The sequence below is a fragment of the Patella vulgata genome, chromosome 3, assembly GCF_932274485.2.
Source record: "Patella vulgata chromosome 3, xgPatVulg1.2, whole genome shotgun sequence".
Lineage (NCBI taxonomy): Eukaryota > Metazoa > Mollusca > Gastropoda > Patellidae > Patella > Patella vulgata.
The window spans coordinates 17,935,351-17,963,024 of record NC_065881.2 but is presented as its reverse complement, the minus strand read 5'-3'; the positions used below and the strand labels follow the sequence as shown (position 1 = coordinate 17,963,024).

Sequence of the window (27,674 nt, the reverse complement as noted above, 5' to 3'; positions counted from 1 at the left end):
GTCATGTGAGTAAATGGTTCTGTGAAATTTGTCAAAAAGAGTTTTCTCATAAAGGAAGTCTGACACGTCATATTAAAGAAAGACATGGGAATAAACGTGTGGAATGTCATCTTTGTGGCAAATCCTTCACTCGTACTGAATATCTACGATCACATGTGAATTTATATCATAGGCCCAAATCATCTGTTTAATTTGAATATCCAGGATAACATGTGATAGGCAGAAATCATCAGATTAATTTGTATGTTTACATATGAAATTATATCATAGGCCCAAATCATCTGTTGAATTTGAATGTGAAATTATGTGATATCCCAAACATTTGTTTAATCTGAATGTCTACAATCACATATGAAATTATGTTGTAGGCCCAAATCACTTGGTTAGTCTGAAAATTCTGAACATCTATGATCACATGTGATGAAATCATGTGGTTAATCAGAATTCATAATTAATTTTCATCCAGACAGTATGTTGGTGCATAGTATAATAAATCCCAGCACAATTGAATAAAAACATCTCTATTTCATTCATAGTATAGATTGTATTATATAAATAAATATATGTCAAAATTAAAACATTGCAATTGTATAGGATTATAATTGAAATAATGTAGTTCAAATTTCAACAAAACAATCTAAACATTGTAGTATTTGACATTTTGATATTATAACAACCTCAACACTGTAACAATATATAAACATTGTATCAAATTTATACACTTTCAATTTTCTGAATATCTACAGTTTAGAAATTTTTTGATATTTTGAATGCATGTCATGCCTACAGTATTTCCAGGCCTGATTGTAATTAAAACTGATGTACAGTTTAGAAATTTTTTGATATTTTGAATGCATATGGTGCCTACAGTATTTCCAGACCTGATTGTAATTTAAACTGATCTGTTCTTTTCTGGTGTTGTTTATTTTTCCTGTCAAAACTCGTCCTGTTGGAGCAGAAAACTAGGACGATAAATCCAATTTGATTTTCCTTGCAAACTGGAAAAAGGGCATCTGTCACAAAGTCTAGCTCAAATTCAGGCTTCGTCAGGAACAATCTAACACTGATTATCTCTTTTTTTTTCGTGTATTTATTAATATTTTTGATATTAATAACTGATTATCTCTTTTTTTTTCGTGTATTTATTAATATTATTGATATTTGATCCGCTACGAAGTACTAGTTCTGTGTTGTCAGACATTTTGTCTGGTACAAATAAGATTAATATTTACAGGCCTGTTTGATTGTTTTTCTGAATTAAAGCTTTCTGTTAACTTTAGAGATTAAGCATTTTATTTTATCTTTGTATATTTTGTAGGAAAATGTGAGTGAATGGTTCTGTCAAGTTTGTAACAAGGAGTTTTCTTACAAAGGAAGTTTGACACGCCATATTAAGGAAAGGCATCGATATGAGCGCGTAGCATGTCATTTCTGTAACAAATCCTTCAGTAGAACTGAAAGTCTACGCTTGCATTTGATATCATACCATAAACAAAATTCTTCTACTTGATGTCACGGATCATCATTTCCATTCCAGACTATCGTGAAAATATATTTGTTACCAAAAGCATCTTTCGAAACACATCAGGCGAAAAAAATTTTTTGACAATTCACTAATTTTAACTTAGCTGTCTCTTTGAAGTTCACTTGTAGCTAGACGATCAATGCAGGCACACCGAGGTTACTAGGCAACCAGTGAGGTAAAATAGGCTCTCTAAAATGTCAATGACTTCTGAGAAAATTTATTTGTTACCAAAACACATTTCAAAACACATTAAGACCTACCAAGTGTCCTTCTCTTGTATATGTAAATGTGCTATTAACAGAGATAGCACTTCAACGAGCATCAGTAACTTGTATGGTTGTATTTGGGGTGTGTCAAACACAAGTAAAGATCTGTGCCTAGTCATAAAGACAACTGGAGCATAAATGTGTATGTTGGTATCTGATTTCAGTTGTCAAATCCAAATAACTATAGTTTTAAATTACCTGTCACAGCTGAGTCATAATTATAAGTCAAATGGGACAGTGATAACTTGTACGTTTGTACCTTGTGTCAATTGCTATTATATAAATAATTGTAGATTTTTTTGGTTTAATCTTATCAGCACCTGGGATGTAAATATGATGTTGCACAGCATTGATTTATTACAAAATCGCTTTGTTTATTACATTTATATTAAATGATTTCGATTTGTTACTCTCTGTTTCATAGAACATGTAATAATGTGAAACTGTATATTTTGCAGGGTAGTCTGGACGATGTGATCTGCCCAGTATGCCAAAAGGAATTCTCACATAAAGGCAATCTAAAACGTCACATCAGGCAAAGTCATTTGAAAGAGCGTTTTCCATGTACCGCATGCATTAAATCTTTTAGTCGTTCAGGTTATCTTAAGTTGCATCAAAAACAGTTTCATCCAGAACTGATTTAGATGTGTTATCTAATGAGCTTATTCCATAGTTTATGTAAGCAAAATGGTTTATATTGTGTCATCTATTTATTGATCATTGACTGGAATGAAATGGGGTTTAACTTTTCTGGCCCAACTGGGTAATTAAGATGGGCATGGTTCTGTGAACACGTAGGCATGCATGTAAAAGAACCCTTATCAATTGGAATTCAATGATGAATAGGCAGAAAAGCATGCTTCATTAGCCCAATAAGTGCAGAAAAGTAGGATGTTAAAATTTTTTTTACTTCATTTCCATCATTTTGAAATTTGCCCCATGTTGAGAATCATAGTGTTAAATGTAATGAAAGGAAAAGTTAGTTTAAAGATGCATTACATGTATGTAAGAGCTAAATCTGTCTATTACCAGTTTTTATTTTGGCTTCAAGTTCAAATGTTATATAAATTATTATTTAGACATTAGTTTTCTCATGACAAGCCTATATCAACTCTCTAGAGCATCGGATGAAGCAGATGTAAAGGGATTTAAATATCATCGCCATTTAATTTAAAAATGGAGAAGCGAGGCCGAGTCTGGATTAACAACTTCAAACGGTGAAAGCATCGTTCATAATAAAGTAATTTGAATGAAATTTTCAATATATTAATAATTAATTTTGAACGATCTATTTTGGAACTATAGCAAGAAAGTCCAGATTTTTATCTAAATCTTACATAATGAAATTTCTGATTCAAATCGTTTTATAAGGTTAAGATTTCATTTGACTGGCTGTACTTATTTTCTGTATATTTTGTAGGGTGGTTTGATGAATGGTGTAGTTTGTCCTGTATGTCTCAAGGAATTCTCACATAAAGGCAATTTGAAGCGCCATTTTAAAGAAAGGCACCTGAATGAGCGTTTTAAGTGTAACTTGTGTTCCAGATCATTCAGTCGACAGGATAACCTAAAGCTACACCTGCATCAATACCACCCAGAACTGGTTGAATAAAACAAGGCTTAATGTGTTACTTTTCTGCATCGTGCTATGAGGAAAACTTTCTCTGGGCAGCGTGGTTTAAGCATACTCTTCTTCATCAGAAGTGGCATCTGTGGAATGACAAGGACCGTTTGCCTAGTTATTTGGATGGCACAAAAATGCAGCATCCACATGTGTACACATTGGCGACAAATAAAAGAACCCTTGGCAGTTGGAAAATGAAAAAGAGTAGGCGGAAATGCCTAGGCAAAATTATCCTCTCCCTCTAATTGCACATAACCATATATTTGTCTTAAAACGACAAAACTAATATCTCACCGGGACTATAAACACCTTTTCATTTAATGCCATATGAAATGAAATGGGTTTAAATGTCCTACTAAAACTATATGAAGGATATCTCAGTACTGTGTAATTGATTGGCTACATATGTTAACAATACAGTCCATTGATGTTGAATAACATGACAAAGTCACTACTATAATTGAAACCGAAACAGCAGAAAAGTTGGACTTTGACCCCCTCTGCATTTCATTTCCATTTAACCATCTTAGTAAACGTATCTTTATCTATTGATCACAGCAGGCTAATGTCTCTTCTAATAGATTAATTTGGTTTTGTCTGAGAGATCTAGACAAGAAAATTATTTTCATTATAATTCAGTAAAGCATAATCCTTAACTCCATCTTTTATTGAGTATAGCATTAATTTTGTAAAATTGTTTGTGGTTTATAAAAATAAAATGTAAAATACATATGTTACAGGTTGTGTTTTTGTCAATTTCATAAAAAAATAATTTTGTTTTTTTGTGGAATTTTGTAGGGTTGTTTGGATGGAAATGTATGCCCAGTTTGTCAAAAGAAATTCATTCAAAAAGCCAGCTTGAAACGCCATTTTAAAGAGAAGCATTTAAACGAACGTTTTACTTGTAGCGTATGTTTAAAATCATTTACTCGCCATGATTATCTTAAGACACATCAGCAACAAAATCACCCAGAGCTGTTTTAAAATTTTATCCGATGATATTACAGTTTTTGCGTTTAGATTCAAGTGTTAAAGCCAACGAACGTTATTTACATTTTTGGTACGATATCTAATATTGTATGGGTTGATCCTCACAAAATATACTAAAATTGATAAGCCCCAAATTCCTGATTTCACTCGATTGTCACTATTTTTGGGATTGGGATAATTCAATTCCAGAACATTCAATCGAGTATCCCCTTCATGACTGGACTAAAGTGTTGCTGCCAAACCATGTTAAAAAGAAAAAAAAGAACAGTGGCAGATTGACAGGGCTAATGCAAGGCTCAAAATGACAAAACTTGAGTGTATATTTATAAGCTGTATTAGAATATTACTTATACTATATAGTTCAGTAGTTATCAAATAAAACTTTTAATTTGTGATGTATTCAGATATATTTGTTTATTGTTTCTTCGAGTCACAGTGACTCAGTGTGTGGTGCTGACTGACAAATCAAATGATCCCAGGAATTATCTGGTGCTGGTTCCCCCTTGTCAGTGGGGCAGGATGCGGAGGCCTGACAAGAAAAATGTTGCCTAATCTCTCAGATAGGATGAAAAACCGGCGGTTCACTCATGTACATATTGCAGTGCAGGTAAATGAAGCCTCGAAAGTTTAAATTCTATGAAAAATAGGCTGCAAGTTTGCAATTAATTTTGTTGTTGACTGCAAAGGAATAAAGATCTTGTTTATATAGTAGCACACAGAATTGCTATTTGTAATTAACATGGTGTAGCCTGTATAATTCACACGACTTTGCAATAATACACTATTATGAATAATATGCTTGTCTTTGGTTTTAAACAAATATATTGATATTTTTAGTAGCACAATATTCATCAGTAGATAGTTCGCTGCGTTGTGATTTGTAATCCATGTGGCGATGACAATTGTAGCTTTTAAGAAATCGACTTCAGTGAGTTGTAGAAGGATAAATATAACTTGTGTTTTCCTTGTGCTAGCGCCACTTATGGTTTGATCAAATCTTTGTTACGCAACTACCGTAGCAATGATCTCTGTGTTAATATTATATTTGGAATGTGTTGAACCATTTCTATCACATATGTAATATTAGCTGACACCAACATTGTCCTTTAAAATATTTCAATAGGTTTTAATTTATACATGTAATTAGTTTAGTAATACCCTCTTGAGGCAATCAATGCAGTAGAATTATAGTGGAAATTTAAAAGGAATTTTACAGTATAAAAGTCTAATTTATGTTCTGTTTGTGTGTTTTGTAGGAAATTGGTACAGATTATGGGTTGGTTTGTCCAATGTGCGATATGGAATTCACTCAGAAAGGAAATTTGAATCGGCATTTAAAAGAAAAACATCTGAAACAGCGCGCACAATGTTATATTTGCAAGCGCACATTTTCTCGTGTCAATTATCTTAAGTTACATATGAAAACGTTTCATACTGGATAGTGACGATATACAAGCGTTAAACCTCTGCAAAATACAGTGAAATTTATGTGAATTGATATTGTAGAACAAAAGGTTTTTCTACTGGATTTAATAGTGTGTTTAAGTTTAGTTTCTTATTTTTGGTGTAGGTTTGGGTGGTTTTTTTTCATTTGTAAAGTATTTTTAAGTTACACATAAACAAATTTGATCATAGACAATGAAGATACAAGTGTATAGGGATATAGATATGCATTGATGAACATTTTTTCTACTGATTCTGATGTTTTGTTCCTTGGTTGTTTTGTTTTTTATTATTTGTCAATTATTTTTAGTTCATATGAAAATATTTCATCGTAGACAGTGACAGTACAAGTGTACATTGAAATTTATGTGAATTGATAAAAAGATTTTTAAATTGACTTTGATAGTGTTTTCTTTTTCTCATTTTTCAATTGAAGTGGACAGTGAAATTTATTGGAATTGAAAAAAAAAATTCTACTGACTCTGATTTTTGTCTTGGTCATTTTTTCATATTTACATGACCGGTAACTAAAAACTCTACTCATTCCTCCTGCGCCATTGCAAAGACATTATAGTAGTGGTTATTTTTGCTTTATCCCCCAGATATAACCCCATTGCATGAAATTTGAACAGTTTAATAGCAGAAGCTAATCAAAGAAAATACAGTGTCAAAAATGTTGAACTTATGTTTTCATTTTTCTATTGGATCAGTATTGTATACTGTAAAAAGGTAATAATATGATCATTAAAAAAATAGTTTTAATTTTTTGTTCGGTTTTCTTTGAGATCAGAATTCTAACTCTGACTTTTTTCATCTTCTTTTTGTAGATTATAGATGTAAATGGCCCCCCTATATGTCCATTGTGTGGAATGGCTTTTAGTCACCATGGTAACCTAAAACGACACATCAGAGGAACTCATTTGAATGAACGTTTTAAGTGTCAGTTCTGTGGCAAGGCTTTTGGACAGAAGAGTAACCTTAAAAACCACGTACTGAGAAAACATCATGATCTCTAGTGACATAATATCTCTTTGATAACTGGTGTTAGGTTAGTTTTTATTACCTGGAAATATTACCTGGTGTTGTTGTTCTTCTTGGGGGCTCCGTCGATTTAATACGATCAATGTTGGTTTCTGTGCATTTTAAATATTATCAGAATGTTGCCTGTTTGACCAAAGAAAGAGAACATTATTCTAATATCTGTGTATTTTATCGGAACTTATTGTGTTTGCTGTATATTTATATTTTGTGTTTTCGTTTGTTGTAGATAGCGGCTGAAGGGACAGCTTGTGAGATGTGTGGCAAGGCATTTAGTCATCAGGGCAATCTAAGGAGACATATTCGTAGTGCCCACTTCAATCAGTCGTTTACTTGTCCTATTTGTGGAAAGATATGTACCCAAAGATATCATCTCATTGGTCATATTAAGAGAATTCATAAAACCAGTTTAGAATGAATTATCTTTATTTGCGTGAATATAATAAGTCCAACAAACATTCACAAACCGGATTTTAGGTTTAACTGACAAAATGTCAGGCTATAATGAACTATTAGACCTACTTGATATTTTGAACTTTGTACTGGACATGTATTATTAATATCAATTAAAACTGTGTCTGATAAAGTCGCAATGTCTATGACATGTGCCTTCTTATTTGTAGGTCTGCATTCATTGCTACTGAATTGATCTCCTCAAGCAAGAGAAGAAAATGTTGAATAAAGAGTGATATGTGAAATTTTGGTGACAGTTTATATTCGTTTCAGTTCTCAATCGGTTCATCAGAATGTGAAAATGTATTTTGAATATGTTGATAGTAAGATATGAGGAGATGTTACAAATTTTGTAAAAGAAATGAACATTTTAGAAAATTAAACTTATAATGAGAAATAGTTGGGGTCTACGATGGCACTTTGTTGTCATATTCACTTTTGATCTACTGCATTCAACATAGCCCTGTTTTCAGTAGTCTGGTTGGTGCAGAGAGTAAGATGTTGAATCCATTTTATTTCCTTTCATTAGCCCAGTCGGAGCAGAACAGTAGGATGTTAAACTTCATTTCATCTCATTTCATCACTTAATGGGATAAGGTGGGACTTTGTTGGGGATGCACTTTTGTTTTACGCATTGAAAAAACATGTTTTTCTGCGGGGAGGTACAAGACGTCTCACACAATTTTATTTTACTAGAAAATCGCCATTTTTTGTTTAAAAGTTTAAGTATAATTGATGAGTTGTGTTGGGTTTTACTCAGGGAGGGTGGTACAAACTTCAGATACACTACTGAACATATCTTATGTGAATGATACCGTCTATATTTTCAGTGAACTTTTCTTTATTTGCCATTAAAATCCCATCTTTATATTTTGTGTTTTCGTTTGTTGTAGATAGCGGTTGAAGGGACAGCCTGTGAGATGTGTGGCAAGGCGTTTAGTCATCAGGGCAATCTAAGGAGACATATTCGTAGTGCCCACTTCAATCAGTCGTTTACTTGTCCTATTTGTGGAAAGATATGTACCCAAAGATATCATCTGATTGATCATATTAAAAGAATTCATAAAACTAAGTTAACATGATTCTTGAATTTATGCTATATTATAAGATGAATACGTGTTATATAAGACTAGCAGCATACCCGACTTCGTCATCGGGGCCAATATTCGCCAGTGGCCCAATTTGCTCGGGGCCCAAAATCAGTGGCTTAAAACATTTCTAAGGTCATGCTGGTTAATTTGATACCACATATGTCGGGGTGGAGTGCGGCAACGAAGCGTGATGGGCAAACATACACACAGACATTTTTGATTTTATTTATATAGATAAAGGATTTTTTATATCAGATAAATCTTCTGTGTAGTTCTGGATAAATCTGTGTAGTTCTAAATGGATGACTGACTCTGTAAAATAGCAGATGTGATGGGCAAACATACACACAGACATTTTTGATTTTATTTATATAGATAAAGGATTTTTTATATCAGATAAATCTTCTGTGTAGTTCTGGATAAATCTGTGTAGTTCTAAATGGATGACTGACTCTGTAAAATAGCAGATGTGTCTGCATAATTTCAAAGAAATGTATAGCTTCACATGGATATGTGTAATAATCAATGAATTTGTATTCTGTGAGATTTAATGCAAGTGATACGAGTCATCCTTTGATATCAGACAGACTATAGTTTACCTATAGTAGATATAATTTGTTGTCATCAGATGAACATATATGTCAATTGAATAGTGTTATATCACATACAGCCTCTCGAGTTTTATCACATAAGTCTCAAGTATTATCAGATAAATCTTGAGTTATATCAGATAAACTTGCAGTTAATGGTACATGTATATCATATATATCTCAAAATATATCTCAAAATATATCTCAAAATATATCTCAAAATATATCAGATAAATTTTGAGTTATATCAGTTATATCTCGAAATATATCAGATGTGACTCAAAATGTATCTCAAAATATATCAGATGTATCTCAAAATATTTCAGATGAATCATGAGTTTCCTTAGATGTTTTGTGAATGGGTAAACTTGTGAGATTGACTGTTTTGTAATTTTAAATGACCTTTATTTCTTAATGTTATGATAAACATTAGGTGTCAACCATTCCAAACAGAGAATGTTTCTGTCACATTTCTGTACATATTGAAGATAAATTTGTAAACGGTTTTGTGTGTGGATTTTGTATTTTGATACATTTATGGCCTCTATTTGTTAACTGATTAAAGACTTTTTATGTTACAGGACTAAAAATCTACTTTTGTTCCAAATAACTTCTAAGTATTCATCTTTATGTTTTTAGGGTCGAAATCCAACCATGTGTGTTTGGTGCGGCAAGGTCTTTAGTGATAGATCCAACTTGAGAACTCATGTTCGAGGTCAGCATCTTAATATTCGTATATTCTGTCCAATATGTGGTAAATCGTGTACTCAAAAGGTGCATCTCCAGAAACACTTAAAGAGTATTCATGGCATTTCTCCAGAATCGACGTAATGCTTAGGATCAGTCACTGTTTGTGAGAAATATCTTTGATAGAGAAACACAAAAAAGGTTGTACATAGTTTCGTATTAATGTATTTGATACATTAAAACAACAGAAGTTTTATAAAGGGCTATATTTTAGTTAATATAAAGGGAACAATTTAAGCAAATTCTTAACTTTAAGCCTGAGAATGTTTTAGGAAACTGGTGCGAGGGCTTTCACTTCAAAAGTTTCCCAGCTGGTCAAATTTGGACATATTTTGGGGGTTAGCAATTTTAAAGTTATCACAATTTTTGTGTGTTTTTACATTTAATCTATGAATTGAACTGTGTTTTAAGATTAAATTCTTAAAAATCAAAGTTTCATGGCATGTATTTTCTCCAGCCAGTCAATTCCTGGCAATACTGGCAAATACGAATGAAATGAAAACTCTGTTTAGGACTGTAACAAGAAAACACAGACCTAAGAACAACATATAAACCGACAATACATAATCATAGAGAGATTTAAAATTGAAATTCATGTTTTTATGTGTAATTATTTTACATTAACTATTATAACTGCATTTATCCCAACTTTGGGTCAAATTAGTGCCATATTTTCTTTAGGCACTGAGAACCATGATGCCTTAGTAAGTCAGGCGCCAGCTCACTATCATTTTTTTTATTATCCAGGAAGTGTGTTTTTAGCATTAAGCACATTGTTTCTTTATAATGTTATTAGATTTTATTTTATAAAAATCATTATATTGTCATTAATTGTAATTTTATAAGTGTTAAATAAAACGTGATTAATGATGTTTTAATTTTCATAAATAATTGTAATGCTTTCCCTTACTTCTTTGAACAGTAATGTTAAAAATTTTTGTTGTACATGTGTATCTGAAATTGGTTCATTGATGTAACGCTAACAGATAAAGATGCATGTGTTAATGTTACCTGTCACATCTGTGTTGAAGGCATAGATTTAAAAGATTATTTTATCAATTCTGTTACTTCTGATAGATAAATCGGCAAATCTTAAACACAGATATTATTTTGTTGGGTGTAAACTGATGTGACAGACATGATTGATGCATAATTTGTGGTTTGGTATTATTTCTAATTATTATGAAATAAAGATTCAATTGAACTTTTGTGTTTTTGTAGATTATTAATTTGCATAAATGTGTAATGAGAACAGAGATCTTAACTGATTATAGTCTGCTATAGGTGCTTGATCTTTGAAAAGGCTGATAAACCAGCCACTACGGTATCATAAATCAGTCATCTAGTTTTGACTCTATTAAAATGAGTTAATTATTGATTGATGATGCAGAAGTCAATCAACTTGTCAGTTAATACATAACAGTCTTACTTTTATGATATCAGCCACATATGGTGGATGCAGCCTCTTTCAGTTCAGTATCCAAAAAAAAAGTACATTTAACATTAATCAAGCTTCTTGAGGTTTTTTCTCTGCTCATCAAGTTGTTTGATTTTGAAAGACCTTCTACTGGAATAGACACAAAATTGAATAATACAATGTAATAAATGCAGTACCCCAAGGCTGTGTATTAGGTCCCTTGCTATTTACCATGTACCCAAAGCAACTTCTCAATCCTGCTCCATTAGGCATGAACCCAATGATATGCCACATAACAAATTATCAAGAACTATTTTTGTTAAAGTCTGGTTATGTTAAATGAAATGGAAACTCATTGACCCTATTTCCTACAGTTAATAACAACTTCTATTGATCCAATTGTTGTCTATTCATTCTTGATTTATTTATTCCTGGCATTAATTAGGCAGATAAAATTATCCAATCATAGATGAACTTAAACAAGAGAAGAAGACACACACATTAATTTTATTATATAGTCCCACAATCAGAATGCAACAAAATATTTAACAATATTATCATTCTATTTTCTCCAGTCACTAAAAAGCTTAGTTTATTAATGGGTTCTCAAATTCACCTTCAGTATTATGTTACCAGATAATGATTGGCTTTATTCATGCTGTCAGGACTAAAGACATAGCTGCAGCCCACATCAGTATACCAAAGTATTCAAAAGACAGCCTTCAGTGCATCCAAAATACAGCTGTCTACACATAGGCGTACAGGGAAATTTTTGACTGGGGGGGAGGGGGGCGGTGGTGGTTGGTGCCCAAAAAATGTAGTTAGGTTCTTAGTATGTTACATGATAATAATAAATTCGATGTTAAATTGGACACATTCAAGAACACAATATTATTTTATACAAATTTTACAAAGTACAATTGTGTGCCCAAATTTTCCCAGCATTTGGTGCCCAAAATGAGGGGGCAGCCGCCCCCCCCCCCCCCCCAGCTCGTACGCCTGTGTGTCTACACTGTGCCTAGTTTGTTGCCTTTTCAAGAGGCAAATAATATTGTCTTGTGTGTGACATAAAGTGTGTAGATGGTAGTGCCATTAAATAACATATGAAACTGATGAGCTGTCTGTCTACAATTAGAATCGCTTCAATCACAGACACAAAGCTAGTTGACAGACATTGTAATTCTTACATCCACGATTTCTGTTGAAAACACTTAAATATATTTTAAGAAAATTGAGAAGGATTTACTCTGCTTACATTTAATGGATTTGAAGCTGTTCATTTGGTCTTAGTGTGTATGAAAAATATAAAATGGATTAGAACTGCATAACAAAATAGTACACTTTATTTTTCAATACTTCGGCCATTCAGGGCGGAGATCTATTCTCAAAGTAAAATAGAATAAGTGATAAAATTGGACATCTCTATATATTGATACACAGACTTTAAGTACAGATTCATTAATAAACCATTGTTTGAATAAAGCTTGCACTTTTCATAAGGATGTGTTACTCAGCTAGATTTTGTGTCAGTCAGGAAATAGACACTTACTGTGACTTAAATTGTTCCAATGGCATTTAGTAATTGAACTGGAATATAAGGGTCACAATTCTACGGAATACAATTACTGACATTTCGACGAGGCTTCTCTAGTCATTATCAAGCAATGATAAAATATGAAATGTAACAAGACATTATATACATAAATGTAAACAACAATACTTGGGTGTCTCTGGATGGTCAGCATTAATTAACCAAGTATTGTTGTTTACATGTATATAATATATTTCATATGGGCCTGACAAGGACAGCTGTCTAGTCATTCGGATGGGACGAAAAACCGAGGTCCTGTGTACATATTGGCGTGCACGTAAAAGATCCCTTGGCAGTTGGAATTCAATATAAGAGTAGGCTGTAGTGCCGCTGCCCGGGCAAAATCTCCCTCATAGCACACTGTATGGCATATGCCCGTCTTCATTAGCCCAGTTTAGGAGCAGAACAGTAGGATGTTAAACCCCATCTCCCTTCCCTTATCATTGCTTGATAATGACCAGAGAAGCCGTGTCGAAGTGTCGCTCAGTAATAAGCAGTAATTGTATTCCATAGAATTGTGACCTGTGTATTACTGTGACTAAGTAAAATCAGCAAGTGATATATGTATCAGCCAGGACCGTAACTAGCTCAGAGCAACGAGGGGGCGGGAAGTGTTCTCAGGGGTGCTGTAAAGATTGACAATGTATATCTATTTTTTATATGGTCGACAACTTATTCACAGGGGAGGGAGGGGGGTTAAACTTTTTGCAGGGGGGGGGGAATTTGCTCCCCCCCCCCCCCCTGTTTACGGACCAGGTATCAGCATGCAGAAGTCATCATCTCCATAACCAAACAACTCTTCTAGGCAAGTAAGAATTTGTTGTCCACTATGCTAGAGGTGAATTGATTGTTTTCATCAGATAGTGAATTGATGAAGCAGAAGGTTAACGGGGTCTGTTTCCAAGTTTAAAGTTTATAACCTTATACTTTTCTCGTTCTAGGTTTGTTTAAATAGAAAGACTTGCAACTGGTGTGGCAAACAGTTCAAGCAAAGTTCCCATTTAAATCGTCATGTTAGAGAGGAACATCTGGAAATTAAGTTTGCTTGCCATATTTGTGGACGTCAGTTCAAAAGAAAAGAAAATTTAAATGAACATTATGGAAGTTATCATAAATCGTGATGCTAGGAATTTATTTGTTTGCAGGTAGAATATGTGTAGTATATCATATCTTATCTATCTCTTAAAAACTTAGTTTTATTCTTAACCCTTTCGTTACTGGTCACTATGATTACTTGGGTTACTGAGAATATTTCTGCTTTATAATAGGGGGGGGTGGGGGTGGGGGTGGATGGCTGAATGGTTAGCATGTGTGCACTGTGCCATAAAATCTGTCATTGAGTCAACTGGCGTGGTTTGGATTCCCCGGTTTTACGTGACAAGGAGTAGGTTCGGTTTTATCTGGGTCCTCTGGTTTCCTCCCGCTGCTATAGACCCTTATGCGCAAGCGAATTATTGAAATAAAATTAAACCATGTGTTAGTCCCAAAATAACCTAGTTTGTGTTGAATGGATGTTAAACCCCATTTCTCTCTCTCTCTGCTTTATAATAATAAAATTGTACACTGTAACCAAGTCCTATATGTAGAGTTTAAGTAGTAGTACTGTGTGATGACTAGGTGACCTGGTCCTATGTAATGGCAATTGGCTTTGAATCGTTGAGGTCTATTGTTTACTGTGTTTGTTGCTATTGTAGGCTATGCTAGGCCTAGAAGGTTGCCTGTGACTGGACCCCATTTAATGAAAGAGTAAAATTACAGCAGCATACTTATTCTAGTTTCTGGGATTCAAACAATCATTAACCCTTCTAAAAAAACATTGCAATAAGGATTATTTGGCTGTTAAGTCTTATAAATTAAACAAAGTGGTTGTTCACCTGCGGAATGTATTATAACGAACTTTGTTTTTGTTTCAGACACAATTTATCAAGGATAAACGAAGCTGTAACTGGTGTGGGAAATATTTTGCTGATGTAGCAGGCTGTCGACGACATATACGTGACTGTCATTTAGAAGCTAAATTTGTTTGTCCAATTTGTAACCGAGCTTTTGGGAGATCAGATAATATGAAGAGACATCTGGCTACTCTTCATTCGATTTTGGAATAGACAACTTGTTATCCTTCATTCCATTGTGCAATGGACTTCACTGACTTTCTGTAGTGGAATAGATATTTTGTTACCCTTCATTCCATTGTACAATAGCCTTCATTCTATTGTGGAATAGACATCTTGTTACTCTTCATTCCATAGTGGACTAGACATCTGGTTACCCTTCATTCCATAGTGGAGAAGACATCTTGTTACCCTTCATTCCATTGTGCAATAGATATCTTGTTACCCTTCATTCCATTGTACACTAGACATCTTGTTACCCTTCATTCCTAATACTGGAATACTGGTAAACATCTTTCTAAACTAGTGGAATAGACATCTTGTTACCCTTTATCCCATTGTAGAATAATCATCTTTATTGACTTGTTTTTCTGTGCACTAGACATCTTGTTACCCTTCATTCCATAGTGGACTAGACATCTTGCTACCCTTCATTCCTAATACTGGAATACTGGTAAACATCTTTCTAAACTAGTGGAATAGACATCTTGTTACCCTTTATCCCATTGTAGAATAATCATCTTTATTGACTTGTTTTTCTGCCTGCGTTTGAGAAAACTTCTATATAACTGTTTGCTATGTGAACACGTCTGGTGCCTGATATTTTGTCTGCCACAGATTTGTCTTTTTTCTGTGTTTTTATTGATATTTTTAATATATGTTTGGTACAAAGTTAACAAATATCAGATGCAAGTTCATTAGTGTCTGAAATTTTGTCTGTTACATCTAGAATCATGTCATGTCATAATAATGGTATAATATAAAATGTCTGCTACAATGTAAAACATTACATAATTTTTTTGGGATGACAGTTGGAATAAGAAATAAGAGCAGACTGGACTGCCACTGTCAGGACAACAATTTCACTCAAATCACACTGCATGGCGTATGCAGCCAAGTTGGTGCAGAAAAGTAGAACCCAACGATAAACCCAATTTCATTTCGTTTTCCCAACAATCAAATACATTTCATTTCATTTTTTTTATTCAAATATGTTCATATTTGGTAGATTTACATTTAATTACATAATAACATAACAAGCTGTTGTAGATGTTGTAATATATTTACGTGTTATTTAGAATTGAATAATATAATATCAATAAAATGATATGAATATTGTTCCATTGTTCTTGTTTTTGTTATGTAACAGGTGTTTAATGTGTAGTGTTGTATACAGTTTACTCATGGTACTGTACTAATTTCATCCTGTTTTCAGAGTACATTTCTATAATAATTGATATCTCCAATGGGTCATGTGACCTGTTGATTTAAATGGACAATCCCGATAATATCTTAGGGACTAAAACTGCTTAATTTTGAGTTAAAATCCTTTAAAACCCCCTACCTAAGGGCCGAGCAACTAACTCAATATTTGTGATACGTTTTCAAACAACTTAAACCCATCAGTCTTAATCTGGAAATGGAGACCTGTGTTCCAAGCTGTATTATACGGTCTCTGGATAAAACCAGACTTTTATTTTATAAAAATAATGTGCAGGTGAAATTAACCTTTCGTTATCAAGTACAGCAGATGGGTCATTCACTGTATAGACCTCTAAAGGAACAGGAATCGATTATCATGTCACCCAACGAAGAAATTGAACCGAAATCTTAAAAGGGTTACGTGTTCGGATAAGCAGTTTTGACGTTCATGTCCAAACGACTCAATATTTTGGGCTGATATTTTGAGACAAGGTAAAAACATCATTCCTCTATATTTTGAAGCTTAAATTTCATACATACTCAGACTTTTATTTTTGACACTCTGTTAAAATCGGGATAGTCCCTTTAAGCTTTCAATAGCAGCTTTTTATGGTTTCATATTAACTGTTAAAGGAGCTAAATCGCTAAAATTTGGGACCTAGAAATTCACAAAAGTGGGTTGCAACGCATATAATACTGTAATATGAATGTATATAAACTGATTTACATTTAATGGTTTCCGTTTTTACTCCAATTTCAAATCAGTTATGTTCGGCGAAATAAGTCAGCAATCTCAATCGAGTGCAAATTTCTAACGTCTAGTTATTCTAGTCTACATAACTCCATTTGATTTGGTGCAATGTGTCTAGCCTCGTCCCTCGAGTCTCTCAATACAACTGGGGCTGAAGCGCATTATGGTACACGATTCGTGTACCAATGTTAAAAAAATTATTTTATCTTAAATATCGGATATCAGAAGCTCATCTTTTCCCGGTAAGTTTACATCATCAATGTTGATTTAAATTGACCAATAATTCGTGTTTTCGATGTCGAAGATTTTGGAGGATTTTGAGTTACGGACTTAGGTCCATTAAGTTGTAATATTTGAAATGATATCATTCATGCTATATGGATATGGCTGAGTTATTAATTACGATTAACATTGTTTGACTCTTCTTTTGTTGTTGTACGACCATTGTGTGGGGCTGGGTGGCTGAATAGTTATTGCGTGCGCATTGGATCACAAGGTCAGCCATTTAGTCAATCGCTGTGGTTTCGATCCCCACTTGTACGAGATAAGGATTGCCTGTCCAACCTCATGAGTTTTCTCCGGGTCCACCCACTGCTAAAGACCCCCTTCGTGCAAGGAAATTATTGAAATAAAAATTAAACCATATGTTAGTCGTGAAATTACCTATTTACATCATTGTCTTGGTCAGTATTTTTTTGTCCCCCGCCTTTCGAAGAAAGCAGGGGACTATTAAAATGGGTTCGTCCGTCTGTCTGTCCGTCTGTCTGTCTGTCCGTCTGTCTGTCCGTCTGTCTGTCCGTCACACTTTTTGGGACACAATAACTCTCTTCCTAATTGAGCTAGAATGTTCAAACTTGGTGTATGTGTTTATTAGGTCAATGCCTTGATGGAGTTCGAAGATGAGCATTTTCCGCTTAGGGTAAGCAGAGATAAGCAATTTGATTGGTTGATGCTTTGGGACACGATAACTCTCTTCCTAATTGGGCTAGAATGTTCAAACTTGGTGTATGTGTTGATTAGGTCAATGCCTTGATGGAGTTCGAAGATGAGCATTTTCCGCTTAGGGTAAGCAGAGATAAGCAATTTGATTGGTTGATGCTTTGGGACACGATAACTTTTAATTGAGCTAGAATGTTCAAACTTGGTGTATGTGTTTATTAGGTCAATGCCTTGATGGAGTTCGAAGATGAGCATTTTCCGCTTAGGGTAAGCAGAGATAAGCAATTTGATTGGTTGATACTTTGGGGCACGATAACTCTCTTCCTAATTGAGCTAGAATGTTCAAACTTGGTGTATGTGTTGATTAGGTCAATGCCTTGATGGAGTTCGAAGATGAGCATTTTCCGCTTAGGGTAAGCAGAGATAAGCAATTTGATTGGTTGATGCTTTGGGACACGATAACTTTAGTTCTAATTAAGTGAGATTGATGAAACTTGGTGTATAGTTTCATTACAGTAATACCTTGACTAAGTTTGATAATGAGCATTTTCTGCTCAGGGTAAGCAGAGCGATACGCAATTTGATTGGTCGAGACTTTGGAAAACAATAACTCTCCTACTTTGATTGTTAGACTATAAGTAAAGATATACTGTTTGATTGTTCAATACTTTGTAAAAGATAATTTGTGATAAATTTATATGTGTCCTCTAATTATTTTCCTATTTCGGCGGGGGACATCAGCCTCACTGTTGGCTTGTTTTATTTTCCGGGAGCCAAAGTGACTAAAGTAAGAAAGTCACTTACTCACCAACCAAGAGGTTCTGAGTTAGATACCAGTGTTGACTGAGAAAGTTGCTCAGTATTTTTCAGAGTGAACAGCGTCGACTCAATCAAAAAGTACCCCAAAAAAGAGGTTCCGTGCACATGAAACAACCCCAGGCAATTATTAGAATTTGATGAAACAGTTGCTGTCTTGGCAAAATTTCCCTCAGAATACTGCATAATCTCCATTTCATTTTGTTTCATTTCACGCACATGTACGATTCATGTGCGTTGAATGCTCTTTAATTGTTTTATAAATGATTTACAGCTCATTTACAATTAATCATAAAAAAAAAGAAAAACTACAATGTTGGACTTTTTTTAATTCTCACGTTATCTTCCCACAATAAAGACTATATCTTTTGTATATTAATGGCTATTACCGCAGAGATCTGGTAGAAATTATTTGGTTTGTTAATTTTATATTACTGTCCGAAGTAGAGCCGCCACTGGCATTGCTGCATGTATTGCTAGAAGGATAATAGTCCTTTTTGACAAGCTAAAATCTACAGTACCATTAGAAAACTAGTACTTCATAGAAAGGGGCTGAAGACAAGTCTCACTACGATGGACGAAAACATTGTAAAAATGTAGTTTACTTTAAGCGTCTATATGTTAAAACAGTCATTGACTATAACATTATTGTCTTAATTTACACTGTGATGCATCATGTATATAGCATATTGAGTACAGTCGTCATAGTAACATGTTATTGGAATAAAATTGCCATCATTGAAACATACTGGTCATCTTATTAATTATATTGTATTCAGGACCAATTATACCATAATGAGTTCTGTATCGTATCTATTTAGTCAATATATAGTTATAGATCAATCATCAAGATTTGTAATAGTTATACTCTCAATACAGTCAACATTTTTGTTTGATTCACCATGTCTTGTTGTAAAATTTGAGGCAGGACTTTGCCAAATCCAACAGACATGTCTGACAAAATACAATCGAAGCATATGAGTATTAATACCACCATCATCACTTTTGTTGTAAACATTTTATTACTCCTGCACCCTCAAATCTTCCTAGTTTTCTGTGCTGACTGCATGTACATTTACGGACATTCAAAAGAATATAAGAGCAAATTAACTACGTCTATGTTTTTTGATTGTAGGTGTTTGAACTGGATAAGATTTGTTCTTTCTGTGGTAAAAGCTTTGGACGTGTGGCTGATGTGCGACGCCATATACGGTCAAGTCATCTAAAGGAGAGAGCTCAATGTCCATTATGTGAAAAAGAATTTTCCAGAAAAGATTCATTGAAGGGACATATGAAAATATGTCACCCAGAATCGATATCGTACTTACATGGTTGATTTGGCACTGCAGTTATTATACCAGTATGTTACATTACAAAGGTTAATACAAAACATGCTAATTACAAAGGTTAATAGCAAACATGCTAATTACAAAACTTTATACAATGTAGATCTACCAGTATACCAGGCAATTTCCAGGCTAAATTTATCTCTTAGCACACTGCGTGACATATACCTGTCTTCATTAGCCCGATTGGTGCCAAAAAGATGGATGTGAAACCCTATTTCATTTCATTGAATGTAAAGAGTATTAATAATCTTGTGTGTATATATATATTATAATATATCCTGAACTTATTACCTTACATTACATCCATCGACATTGTGCTTTTATTATTGATAAATAAGAATAAAAATAAATTTTTGAAATTTTTTTCTTTTGTTATTCGTAGGTGCATGGAGTGCCGAGGTTAAGCTGTGACATTTGTGGGAGGACTTATCGCTATATGAGTGATCTTAGAAGACATATCAGATCCCAACATTTAAAAATGAAAGTCGCTTGTCAGTTCTGTTCTAAATTTTTCACTAGAACGTATACATTAAACGAACACATTAAAATTTTTCACCCAAATGTTAGTTCTACATTCAGCTAATATGTATAGGAGAGATTATCATTTCCAGTCCAATAGATTTTATCCAAATCCCCATCATTAATGTTTTTTGGGATTATCAGAGTTGTCTGTTGCATAATTTCTAAATCAGTCTATTTTCAGTTAATATTTACGAGAGAGAATATCGGTTCCGGTCCAATAGAATTTTATTCTAATTCCCTGTCATTAATTTGTGTGTAGATTTCCAGCTTTACTTCCCGGTGTTGGCTGAGAAAAGGTTATCATGATTTACTGACATGGTTTCGCATTGTCAGTGGTGAAGGACAGAGGGCTCACAAGCACAGCTGTCTAGTCATTCGGATGGTACACATTGGCGTGTGTGTAAAAGATCCCTTGGCAGTTGGAATTTGATAGAGTAGGCTGTAGCACAGCTGTCCAGGCAAAAATTCCCTCATAGCACACTGCATGGCGTATGCCCATCTTCATTAACCCAGTTGGAGCAGAACAGTAGGATGTTAAACCCCATTTCATTTCTAAGTTTTAATTCCTGATTATTATTGTTTAACATTGATGAGTAATAAGGTAGTAATTAATTAATTTGATAAAGGGCAAACTAGTACTTATACTTACATGGTTAAACATACATTATGCAAGAGCTAAATCTGCCTATTGCAAGTCTTTCTTTAGGCGTGAAATGTCATCTAAATTATTAATTAGACATTAATTAACTTATCCAGACCATAATCAACTTTTGATGTCATCGCTAGCCTGTGATATTTACTGGATTAGGATCCGATTTGCTGCTCAACTTTCATTCATGATCTAATCATGAAATGGATATTCGAGAGTCGAGACTATGTTTTATCATACCGACTCTAGTAATGATGATTGAGGCTAGGCTGAAAATTCAATCGCTAAATTCTCGGTTCAGAGTGGATCAATTTGACTGAAATTTTCAGCAAATTCCCTTTACGTTATCTAGCTTTTAACTATTGTAATGAGAACTGCCAACTCTTTATCTAATCTCCCATAATGTATCTTTAAATTGGATGAAGAAGAATTATCTTTACAACTTTAAATTGGATAAATATCAATCTTATAGTTATTATATTTACATGTTTAACTTGGATAAAGGACAAGCTATAATGTAGTAATTACATTTACATGTTTAAATTGGATGACAAACTAGTAATCATATTTACTTGTTTAAATTGGATAAAAGCTAGTATTTATAAATTGGATGGACAATCTAGCAATTGTATATATGCATGTTTTAATTTGATGAAGGACAAGCTAGTAATTATATTTACATGTTTAAAATGAATGAAGGACAAGTCAGTAATTATATAAACATGTTTAAATTGGATGACAAGCTAGTAATTATATAAACATGTTTAAATTGGATGACAAGCTAGTAATTATATTTACTTGTTTAAATTGGATAAAGGACAAGCTAGTAATTACAAATACTTGTTTAAATTTCATTACACTGGGGTCATTGTATATATCTTACTGGTGTACATCAATGTTGCTCTATATTGATTCATCTGTTTTAAAAATCTCCATATTTTTCACATAATGTATATAAAGTTTTCTTGTTTTATTTGAATTAAAGAATGATTTGAACACTTATTTGGTTATTATTTCTGTATTCCTTATTGTCTGTAAGTCAGATTATAACCATGGGGATGAAACCTTCTGAAACCAGCTTTTACTCTTCAGTTTCACTTTTCGTCAGTATTGACTAACATAATTATCCAAGTAGTATGATGCCTTGTCACTATAGGTAGTTTCTTTATTCTTCAACTCTTCTGTGTAGATGGACACTAAATAACCACTGAATTTAGCATTACTTAGCGAAAGGATGTCAGCAATAAATGTTTTTCTTTAACAAGACCAGGTTCGGCAATTGTAAGTAGAGGGGCACCTTTTGTACCAACTGAATGATGAAATATTTTACAACCAAATTCCACATTTTAATATTGGTGCCATGCCATCGTTGGGGAACTTCAGTTTGGCATCAAATCAGTACTGAATATTTCGATAAATGTGAAAACGTTCCAATGCCTCTCTCATACTAGACTCACGTACTAACAAGATTCTGGCAATATATATGTATTCAGACTAGTATGCTGACTGTCAATGTTCAAGAATGTGCCATTTTATCCCACTGTCTGTGGAGCACAATAAATTACACAATCTAACAGTTGTAGACCTAGTAAAATTTAATAATGGAAATACAAATGCAATGTAGGCTACATGTGCCAACACACACTGATCAGCAGTGAATATTTGCTTGGCCGCGACAATCACTGATAAGGATGACATTGATGCGGCTTAATGAGCTAGAAATATTAACTTTTTTCCTGCGACAAATTAAATTCTAAAACATTTTTTGTATATATTGGAAAAATAAATAAAGGTGTTTGACGTATTTGTAGTTAAAAATTATTTCCGATTTAGTGTAAATGGGTATTAAAATGACTAAAATGCAGCATTCTCTCCGAAGCTGTTATGTCTTATGTAAACAATGCACGCGCCATTCAGCCAATGATTCACACCGCGTGCTGTGACAGCACGTGTTAAGGCAGTCATCTATGACAGAGATATTATACGAGACTCGTAATTCTCTGTGAAACAGATTGGTGCCAACACTTGAGCACCAGGAAATACAGTACTATTTAGATTTATTCAACCACCTTCCTTTTACAGCGAAAGTTTTCACGGACATAGCAGTTGTGTTATAGAAGTGTCAAATATTTTTTTAAAAATTTTATTGAAATTATTTTAGAATTTTGTTACCCAATCCACCCACATTTGTCTCACAGCTTATTTGGAACTAAGATGGTTAGCATATTTAGATTAATTGCTTACAAGATCATTTCCCTATTTTCAGATGAATGAAGAGTCGAGGCTGGTGTGTCATTCGTGTCCAAGAAGTTATATGTCCAGAAATAATCTTCAACGTCATATCAGAGAGGCCCACAGTGATCTTGTTCAAACCTTCCACTGCCCCATATGTGATCGATCCTTTACTCGTAAAACCTCCTTAAAAACACATATTGCTGCCCTGCATACGTTGGATGTTAATAAATACTGGAGTAAAAATGATAAATCCTAACTGTTTTATAAAGGGATTGGACTAGAAGATTCACACCCTGCTTTACACTTTCAACTAAATCTGTTTAAAGTTTGTGTTTAATTGATTCTTTTCCATGTCTGAGTTGAAAGCACCCACTTCGTGAATAAATAAGCGTGTAGTTTTGCCAATATGAGCAGTGATCAGTCTGAAATGTGTAGTGATCGGCTTAAATATTCAGCAATCATCCATGTTTGGTGGAGTAAGGAAATAACACTATCTTAAACCATTCATTAAAAGTGTATAACTATTTACTGAAATATTTTTCCAATTGCCCCTGTCAGACTGGGGTGGCGTCCTTACTGCACTGCTGCGACTGTACGGCGACCAGGAAATGCACAAAGTCGCCCGTAAATGTGAACACAATGGGAGAAAATATCCGAAAAATTACAAACTGGAAAAAAGCTGCGTTCTCACAGCTTTCCAGGTCAGATCACAGAACCTTAGCGTTTATTTCGAACATGCACAAAACAAATGCTGTGACTTTGCAGACCACAGCATGACATCTGGCGTTTCCACCACGCTTAAAACAATCTTGATGCGCTCTGAGACCATTTTCCGTCGCCATAGCAGCGCAGTAAGTACGCCACCCCGGTCTCACAGGGTGGGTATAAGTGATAAAAGTAATCATTCTGTGATTCTCATAATATACTCTCTGTCAATAACAAACACAAGGTAGCATGTATTGTTGGTAAGAATAATTGTTGGTACCAGCCATGACCAGAACATAGTATGCGCAAATTGTACAGTTGTTATTTTATACCCAGGAGTAAATATACTGTTGATTTCAAAATATATTATAGTTCCTGATGTACTAAGTACAATTTCTCATTTAAAGTAAGTTTGATTCATTTTCATGTACAGTGTATTGATTAGGCTGTTTCTGAATGCATTATGGTGTAATTTGATGGTTTGTAAAATATATACATTGTAAAGCACTAGGTTACAGAAATTCGGTCGAGATTTGATAATGTAGGTGATTTGTAAAGGTTACAAAAATTATTGATGATCCTTTGAAACGTACTGGGACTGGAACTAAAGTATAAATTAAACCATTAAAGGGTTTCAGACATACAATCCATTTGAAACTACAAATTTCTCTAAATGACAGCCACACAATCCATTTAAAACTACAAATTTCTCTAAAGTAAGTTTGATTCATTTTCATGGACAGTGTATTGATTAGGCTGTTTCTGAATGCATTATGGTGTAATTTGATGGTTTGTAAAATATATACATTGTAAAGCATTAGGTTACAGAAATTCGGTCGAGATTTGATAATGTAGGTGATTTGTAAAGGTTACAAAAATTATTGATGATCCTTTGAAACGTACTGGGACTGAAACTAAAGTATAAATTAAACCATTAAAGGGTTTCAGACATACAATCCATTTGAAACTACAAATTTCTCTAAATGACAGCCACACAATCCATTTAAAACTACAAATTTCTCTAAATGACAGCTTTTCGAGATCATGAATTAAACAAGGGACTGGGGTAGTCGAGGGATAAGGCAGTAGACTCTTGACTATAGAATGACTCACTTGTCATTGAAAGTTGTACTATACCAATGAAAATAACCAAGTTTTGCATCGATAAGACATTAATATAAACCCCCTTCCATCCTGTGGACACGTATTGTTACCTCTCTCGTTACATTTGTTTTAGCTGTTGGGTGTTAGCAAGGCCTACAACTGTCTGGTGACAACATGATTGTTGTTATTAGTAAATGAAAAGAAATTGATGCCAGTTTTCTCCCCATTTCCCTAAAATACAATAGGCATCAACATATATTCGGACTTTGGAGTCAATGTATTTTATCATAAGCACAGACAACAAGATATGAATTTTAATAACTAAAACGAATATATATAATTCATTTTAAAATGTAAAGAAATTTGTTGGCCACTGACTTGATTTTTTTGTGTGTTTTTTTATACTTTATAGGTAATGAAATTGAGGCCGTTGTCAGTGAATGGAAGACTACAATGTCCTATTTGTCGTAAATTATTTGCTCATGGTGGTAGTCTGCGTTTGCACATTAAAGAAATTCATATCATGGAGCAATCTCAGCCGTGCCAATTCTGTGGGAGGAGATTTACAAGAAATGCTTCTTTGTTACGCCATCTAAGAACTGCTCATCGCAGCATGTCAGACTAAGTAAGGGGGTTTATTTGATTCTATTTTTTGTTATTCAAGCCTGGAAATATGCCAAATGTCCCTGATTGTCAGACACAATTTCAGGCTTTGTCAGACACAATGCCTTGTGTGTTTGTACCACATAGATTTATCTGTGTTTTCATTTTTCATTGATGTTTGTTTGACACTAAACTCCAAATGTTATGTACTAGCTCATTAATTTGGCTGACATTTTGTTGGGTATAACCGTGAATTCCAGGCCGGGTGACTTTTTGTCAAGGACAACTAAAATCATATTTTCGAGGCCTGGTGCTGTTAATTTGTGTCTAGCAGTGAATATCATCAGAAATTCATCACCTTGTGTAATTCAAAGTTTTGTTAAGCTATCATTTTAAGTGTTGAACCTTCTTTTTCAAGATATATTGAAAGGGGTTTAACATCCTACTTTTTTGTTCTGTCCTGGCTAATGAAGACCAGCAACTGCCATACAGTGTAGGCTACTATATAACGAGAATTTTGCATGAATTCCTACTGCCAATGGGAGCCCGTTTTTCGTTCCATCCCATTAGTTACATAGGTCGCCAACCGCTCATAAAGCTGTTGAAGATATCTCACACTTTCTGGGTTTGAGACACCAGCGGTGACTCTGTGACTATATTGTTCAAAATTGCAGTGACACGAGAGCAATACACTGCGACACGCACAAGGTTATTAAGATTATCTGAAAACTTTTCAGGCCATTTTGGAACCTTTTCCGGCATGGTTCCCCCTTATCAGTGATGCAGGACGGAGGGTCTGACAAGGACTGCTGTCTAGTCATTTGGATGAGACAAAAAAACATTAGCATGCCCGTAAAAGATCCCTTGACAGTTGGAATTCGATATAAGAGTAGGCCGTAGTGCCGCTGTCTGGGCAAAATTTCCCTCATAGCACACTGTATGGCGTATGCCCGTCTTCATTAGCCCAGTTCGAAGCAAAACAGTAGGACGTCAAACCCCATTTTATTTCATTTCATTTCACTTTGGAACCTCACTTGTTTGCAATTTATTGCCAACAGTCACAGCCCAGTGAGATGGGGACTTTAGTGTTCGGTTGAAAACCTCTTTGGCCAAATCATTGTACATTTCATGAAACTATCCCATTTATGATTTTCTAGTTAAATCCATATCTTTTTTATTGAAAGACAAGAAGACACTTTACTATCTATTTTTATTCTTTGTAGGTACATGGAGAATTATCAGACTCTACTAAATACCAATGTCCCATTTGTTTTAAATTTTTTTCCAAGTCCGGCAGTGTTCGTAATCATGTCAGAGAAATTCATATCAGACAGGAATCTCAACCATGCCGGCATTGTGGAAGAAGATTTACAAGAAATGCTTCCTTGTTACGGCATCTTCGTAATGCTCATCATGATTTTTCTGCCTAAGTAAGATATTATTTATTGCTACGTTAACATGGTCAGGATATTTTTCTGTTTAAATATAATATTATTTATCACTACGATTATTAGGCTACGATATTTTTCTGTTTAAGTAACATATTATTTATTAATAAGTTGATATTATTTATTGATACGTTATAGTATGGCCAGGACGTTTTAATAACAAAAAAATTAATGTTGTTGGTTTTCAAATACTTTTTGGCACCTTGTAAAGAAACAATATGGTTATTGATTTATAGAAATCAGCCATGCCCAGTCTTTGCATGGAGTTACATGTAAACATACTATATATTAGTCATCTACAAACATCTAGACTCTTACAAACCTCTACAGGGGGGTTGGGTGGCCGAATGGTTAACACGTGCGCGTTGCATTATAAGGTCTGTCATTGAGTCATGTGGCGTGGTTTTGATTCCACGCTTGTACATGACAAGGAGTAGGTTGCTTTCCAACGTCGTGGGTTTTCT

General features: G+C 34.1%; 1 protein-coding gene across 22 annotated transcripts in view; it reads left to right on the top strand.

The window, feature by feature from the left end:
* The window catches only part of LOC126815661 (zinc finger and BTB domain-containing protein 17), an 84,290-nt gene that overhangs the window by 41,799 nt on the left and 14,817 nt on the right, over positions 1 to 27,674 (top strand). The window contains exons 5-7 of one of the 22 annotated variants that reach the window (XR_007678028.2): positions 6,676 to 6,896; positions 7,116 to 7,662; positions 8,233 to 9,653. The exons of 6 other annotated variants lie outside the window; for them this stretch is intronic. Coding sequence is in view for 13 of the 16 variants with exons in the window: in XM_050541479.2 (XP_050397436.1) it covers positions 19,731 to 19,931 (201 nt within the window). In the remaining 3 variants the exon portion in view is untranslated. 15 more of the 22 variants (XR_007678025.2, XM_050541479.2, XM_056099446.1 and 12 more) reach the window with 15 other exon arrangements.